Here is a 6,565-nt window from a genome sequence, read left to right as displayed (position 1 = left end):
CATTCTGTGCCCCTTATCTAAGACCCCTGTCTGGGGAATCTGTGAAAACACGTAGAAAATAAAAAGTGAGCTAGAAAAATACTACCCTCACTCACCCTCAACCAAGGCTGTATTTGCTGTGAGTGCTGAGGGACACAATCCAAAAACCAGAATTCTCTTTGTTGGCTGAAAGCAGACAGACCCATTTGTCAGTAGTAACTGGCTTTTTTGGGTACTGAACTGACTGCCATCCACCACCTACACAAGGTCATGGAAAACCCCGGGGGTGTCCATGCAGCAGTGTATAAGGGGAGCTTCGAGGAATTTGGGGCAGGGGTGGATAGAGGGCAGCTGCCTGGGGCCTCGGCCTAGAGGAGACAGGACACTCATCCTCAGCCCCACAGCGGTGAAAACAGGGTTGGAGGTTGGCCAATCCCTACCCCAGGTTTGGTCACCACCTTGCCTCTGCTTCCGTGCCTGTCTGAGGCCATTGTCTCCTGGGCACAGTCTGTGAGGATCACAGGCTTGAAGCTGTGCCAGGTGGTGGAGGCTGCCTGAGGCCGAGTGGAGGCTAGCTGTAACTTCCGACTAGTCACCAGGCTCTGGCTGTGGGCAGGACATAGTGACACTACTGTACAATGATGTGTACACTCACCCACCTCCTGGGGTTCTCCCCAACACCGCTCATGCTTCCTGGTTGGTGGGGGCTAGAAATTCTGCCTCTGGATTAGCTCAAAGACCCACCTCTGCCACGTCTCTCTGCCCCTTTGCTGCCATTACCACAAGGGCAGGAAAAGTTCCAGCCCCAGTGCCCTCCAGGGTCTGTGCTGGGCCCCTGTCGTTGGCCACTTTGTCCTCTCACCCTACTCGCCCCCCCCCCGCCCCCGCCGCCGCCTCTCCAACCACCTCCAGCCCAGAGGCACTGCCAGTTCTTTCATGGAGATATACTTCCCCTCAGGTCTCAGCTTCAAGAATTGAGGCAGCAACTTCCCCAGATGACGTGTGAGTTTTACCAGGGCAGGTGGCTCCTCTGTGCTCACAGTCACAAAGGACTCAGACCCAGCTAAGTCAACATTTCCGGCTGGGCTACCTGATGTCCACCCTGTGCTTTGAGGCACAGGCAAGGGGACCTTGGGGTTGGCAGGGTCCTTGTCCTCCCTGAGGAGAGGATGGGAGCTAGATTGTTCCTGGGGAACGGGTCCCAGGGTGGATGGAGACCATGCGGTCCTACCCCTACTCAGCCCAGTGCAGCCTTGGCCCCTTCCTCTCTGTGAAGGGGGACAGGGACAGGATTCAGGTGCAGGTGTGTAGTCAGTGTGGCTGGCATCTCTGGAGGTCAGTATGTGGGCGCATGCTGTTGGGCTCTGTCTGCTCCAGGAACTACCTGGAAGCTGGGGAGAGTGCAAACAACCTCCCGCAACCTCAAAAGCTACCATGTGTGAGGATGTACTCTGTGCTAAGCATTGTCCTAAGCACCCTAACAGGGATTTCATCTTGTAACCCACTGAGGTGGGTTCTTATTACCCCACTTCTCAGATTAGGAAATTGAGGTTGGGCGACTTGCCCAGGCCATACAGCAAATTGGGGAGCAGGGCCTCTGAGCCTCACATTCTGCCCCACCCATCACCCCTACTGCACAGCCTAGAGGGCAGTTCCCAGGGTGCTGAGTGCCCCTCCAGCCTCAGTGGCCTGCACTGTGAACCAGTGCTGTCCATCCCTGCTCTTCATCCCCACAGAAAAGCTTCTGAGGTCGAGCTGGTGACCTGGGCTTGGGGGACAGGGAGCCTCCTTACATGGAACTCCAGCCCTGGTGCCTGCATGCCCTGATGTGTATGGGAGAGGGGGGACAGCCCCAGGGCCTCTTTGGGTGGGTAGACTTTGTTGCCTGGTCCCCAGGGCCACCTTTGGGTGTGGCCAGCCCAAGACAGTGCAGGCTCTGGGTGGTGACCAGCCTCCAGGCCTTCCCTAGTTCAGAGGCTGTCCCCAAGGAGACTTGAAGACACCATGCTCCCTTTGTCCTCCAAGCCCACGCTTGGCCCTTAGATCTGCCTTACTCCCCAGTTGCACACTTGGCCTGGGCTCTATGGATCTGGCACTATGTGAAGTGGCTGGCACAGGGCACTGACCCCCCAAGGAGCAACTCCAGGGAGGGGACCTGCCTACAGAAGTTTCCTGCTGGCAAGAGGCTATTTCTGTCTGAGTCAAACACTTGCACGACTTCCTTCGTGGACAGAGACACTTGGACAGAAGGTGATTTCTGCCCCTACACAGCTGGGAGCACCGGTTGATCCCTCCTGCCTATGGGTGTCCTCCACTTGGTTCATAGGCTGTGGAAGGAGGGTCCCAGGCCAGGGGACACACCAGCTCAGGGCTCTGTGGCCTCCAGCCCTGGCTTGGCTTCTGCCTGTGCCTGGATCCTCAGGCAGGGAGATTCCAGCCAGAACACCTTCTCCTGAGGTCCAGAGCTGTGGGGTGAGGTGACTGGGGGTCCCTAGGGCCCTGGCCAGCCAGTCCCACCCCCCTCCTGCCTCAGGATACCTGTGTCCCAGCCTGGGTGAAGGAATGAGGGTCTGCTCAGAGACTCAGGAGAGAAGAAGCAGGGAACCCCCACCACGGTGCCCTCCTCCCTGCAAGCATCCTATTTCACAAAGAAACCTCCTGAGAGAGGGAGGTGAGGAGGCAGGCCCTGCCACAGACTGAGGGACCCTGTACCGACCCTTCCCCTGGTGAGAGGCAGGCGGCGTCCTGGTAGCACTGTCTCCTGGGCCCTGCAGTCCACTCTGCCCACTTGGTGCTGTCTGCCAGGCCACTCTGAGGGCTCATGGATATACCCTCCAGCCCACAACGCTACAAGACCTTACCACAGGGAAGGCCTGGACATGGCCCAGTTCCTTCTTAGCCTGGTGCTGGGTCTCTCGGGGAACCAACACTGTGGCCCCAGGGTGGACACAAGGCTTGCCCACTACCCTGCTGGGTGGTTGGCCTCCCGTCCCCCTGCAGCACTGTCCTCAGGTGGGTGGGAGCTGCCCCCCTGCAGAGGCAAGGCCGTCACTACCCACCTACAGATGGGCGCATACAGGGATGAAAGCAGGGGCAGGAAGATAAACAGGATCCGGTTTATTCTGTCTTGGCAGGGTGGTCCTGAGAGTGGCAGGTGCCACCCTGTCCCGGGCGGAGAGAGGGCCCGAGGGCCAGTTAAGGCCAATGGCGGGAGAAGCGGGGGGCACGCAGCCCCTGGAATGCAGTGAGGCCAGGCTGAGGCCCGGAGGCAGCTGTGGTAGGCTGGGGCAGGGTGCCCCTGCTGCCCAGGGTGGAAGGCACCGGACTGGGACCAGGACATGGCTACAGGGCTGTGGACCCAGGCCACACAGGCACCCCGGGAAGTGGGGCATAGGGTCACATGACACAAAACATGAAACAGGCACGGGACTCATGAGTAAGCACAGGGACAAGTGGGCACAGATTCACAGACCAGAGGGACACCCAGCCGTGGCAGGGCCAGACATGAGACACAATGGTGGTGTCACATCGAGACCACAGGGGAGACATGGCACTATGAAACACATGGACTTGATGGCCATAATAGACAGACCAGACCATGGAACTGTGGGACGTGGGAAGGGGGCCTTTTGGCACGACTGCACTGGAGTCATGTGAGGGGAGGGGGGTGGGGCTGGTCTGGAGGCACCTGGGGCAGTACCACACAGACCCTCTGGGCTTAGTCCGTCTTCCACACTTTGTTGAGCAGCTTTACCACCTCATCGTAGATGATAAACACGATGGCCACATCCAGGCAGACCCGGCCCAGGCGGGGGACAGTGCCCTTGTAAAATCTGGGTTGGGGGAGGGGTGGAAAAGGGAGGGAAGATTAAAGAGGAAGTGAAGGAGGCAAATGAAGGACAGTGTCCCTAGAAAGGGCACCCACCGGATGCTGCAGGTCTAAGGGGGAAAGCCTGTGGCAGACAGGGAGAATGCCAGGGAGGGTCTGGGGTGGGGACAACAGCCCTGCCCATCTCCCACTTACGCCTTGAGTCCCTCTTTCCTCAGGATCTGTAGGCCGCAGTCCCATGTGCTCCGGTATTTGTGCGCCTCCAGACCCTGCAGGATACCCGCAGGCCAGAGCCTCAGCAGCCAGCCCATCCCCAGTTCCCTTCCTCCTTTCTTGGCCCCATGCCCACCTGCATCCGGGTCTTGATCACGTCCAGAGGCGTGTTCCCAAAGACACTGGCTGCACCCGCAATAGCTCCGAAGACCCCAGTGATCAGTGGGTTCATGGGTTTGTTAGGGTTGTCCCCTGGATGGGGGGCAGGTACAGTCAGGGGATGCTAAGAAGAGGCTTTGAAGGCTGGGGAGGAGCCTAGATCAGGGCCAATGAAGGTGGGCCCCCACATCTTCAGGAATGGCCCAAGGGGAGGAGCCTAGCTCAGTGTTTGGAAGTGGGGTCCTGGGGTTCACGCACCTCGATACCAGTTGCGCAGGGAGGTCATGACAAAGAAGCGGATAGCCTGGTTTGAGCCTTGCTTCAGCACAGTGGCCGTGAGGCCCTGGTATGTCCCCTTCAGCCCTGGGGGCAAGCAGTGTGGGGTCACACTGGTGTTGCCCAGGCCCCAGCTGGGGATTGGGGGTACTGCATGCAGTGCCAAGGCAGGAAGGGGAATTGCAGGCCCTTTCCAGCCTGGCCAAGGTCCCTGACCCTAAGGAAGACAGTCAGCGGCTCACCTTGTTCCCGCACAATCTCCCTGACCCCGTGGAAGAACCCTCTGTACTTAGGGTTGGGGGAGGTCTGGTCATGAATGAACTTCACCTGAGAAAAAGGGAAGCAAAAAAATTGGCTCATGGGCCACCACCTGAAGGGCACACTTGGCCCCTTGGTTGTCTGACTTAGAGCCCACCAAAGTCAGGCCAGAGCTGGGGGTGCAGCTCTTTACCTGGAAGCAGTGCAGCACAGGGACACCAACACAGAAGAGGCCCCAAGACAGAAGAGGGCCCACCTGGTGAAGTTATCTCTGCGGTTATATTTGCTGCAATTTCCCACAGTTTTGGCAGCAAATGTATTATCTCGTGTTTTCTGTTTTTGAAAGTATTTTTTAAAGACCTTAATAACGTCTTCCCACTGCTTTCAGGACAGAGCCCAGTTTTCACCTGCAGCCTCCACTGGTGGCCCTTCCTGCCAGACCTCCCGCACCTAGCTCTCGGGTAGTCCTCCCTGCATGCCTTGCCCCACTCCCTCAATACCCTGCAATCTCCTGTGGGGTCTTCCATGGAGCACAGGACCACCCCTGGCCGGCCAACCAGCACCCCCTACATTCCCTGCCCCCTGCCAAGACCTTCCCCACCTTGATGGTCTCCATGGGACACACGACCACCACGGCCTCAGCCACACCGGCGCCCAGGCCGCACAGAAGCCCGCGCGTGCTGTCCAGCCGCCCCTGGGCGTCCCGCATGTGGTTGCTGAGGAACTCGAACATTCCGAACCTGGGGGCGGGAAGCCGATGAGAAGCACTGCCTTCACCGGGATCTACTCCCGTGGCCGCCCTGAGCGAGGTCTTACCTGACGGCCGCCTTGGGGATGGAGCCGTAGAGCAGGGAGCTGAGGCCGCGGTACAGGCCCAGGACGCCATGGTTGCGGACCGTCTGCCTCACGCAGTCCCCTGGGGGAGGGGCTGGTCAGGACCCCACCGCCCCGGGCGCCCGCCCTCCGCAGCTCTCTGCCCCCCGCGGCTCCGGGCCGCCCCTCCTCACCGATGCCCCGGTACCGAGGCGGGTGCGAGCGCTCGTCCAGTTGCAGCTGCGTCTTCACGTACTCGGTGGGGAACGTGATGCAGATTTCGATGCCGCCCGCCAGGCCGCCTACGGGAACCCGGTGCCCAGCTCCTGAGACCCGGCCCGTCTGCCTTGGCCAGCTGCAGCCGCCGGCCCTCGAGCCCCTCCCCCGCCTCGGACTTTGCCCGGCGCTGCCGCCACCGTGGGGAGGCCGGGCCGGTGCCCCACGCCCCCACCTCACTGTTCCGACGAGGCGCAACCCGCGGGGCGAGCTGCCGCGCGCCGGGTGGGGACTGGGGCCGCGTCCCCCACCCCCCGCTAACCCTGGCTGACCCGGAAGTGGAGCGGAGCCTCAGCGTCCCGAGCCCACCCGGAAGCGCGGCGGGGCGGGCCGGGCCGGGCCGGGCCGGGAGGTCGGGGGCCCGCGTCACGGAGGGGTTCACCTGCCAGGATCGCCTTCCCCGGGTGCGTCAGCTTGGCCTTTCCCGGCGCCGGCGCGGCGGCCGACAGAGAGCGGGGGAGACGGGTTGCGGCCATGCGGGCGGCAGGCGGGGCGCCCGGCGTTGGCCTCGGGTCCGAGCCTCCTGCGCTCTGCGCCCAGCCCGCGGCGGCAGCAGCAGCAGCAGCGGCGGCCGGTTATGGTCCCGGGGGCGGGGCTGTCGCGTCAGCTCCCGGGCTCCGCCCCACGTGGTCTGAGCTGGGCCCCGCCCCCGGCCCTCCCCATGCCGGCTGGGAAACTGAGGCCGGGATGGAGCGCACGAGGCAAGCGTCAGGGCGGGGACCGTAGCGCAGCCTATGGCTGATGCGAGGTCCCCGGGAAACC

At 61.6% G+C, this 6,565-nt stretch overlaps 1 protein-coding gene across 1 annotated transcript; it reads right to left on the bottom strand.

The window, feature by feature from the left end:
• Positions 1–3,072: 3,072 nt before the first annotated feature.
• Positions 3,073–6,340, bottom strand: SLC25A1 (solute carrier family 25 member 1). The gene is made up of 9 exons (XM_063087189.1): positions 6,186–6,340; positions 5,722–5,829; positions 5,531–5,630; positions 5,316–5,454; positions 4,699–4,783; positions 4,439–4,543; positions 4,158–4,273; positions 4,004–4,077; positions 3,073–3,812 (listed from the first exon to the last, which is right to left on the bottom strand). The coding sequence occupies exons 1-9, from the start codon at positions 6,277–6,279 to the stop codon at positions 3,698–3,700; spliced, it is 936 nt and encodes a 311-aa protein (XP_062943259.1). The 5' UTR covers positions 6,280–6,340; the 3' UTR covers positions 3,073–3,697.
• Positions 6,341–6,565: the final 225 nt, after the last annotated feature.

Source organism: Cynocephalus volans, chromosome 2 (assembly GCF_027409185.1).
Source record: "Cynocephalus volans isolate mCynVol1 chromosome 2, mCynVol1.pri, whole genome shotgun sequence".
NCBI classification, from domain to species: Eukaryota; Metazoa; Chordata; class Mammalia; order Dermoptera; family Cynocephalidae; genus Cynocephalus; species Cynocephalus volans.
The sequence above is the reverse complement of the archived record's forward strand: the minus strand, read 5'-3'. Positions and strand labels throughout refer to the sequence as shown.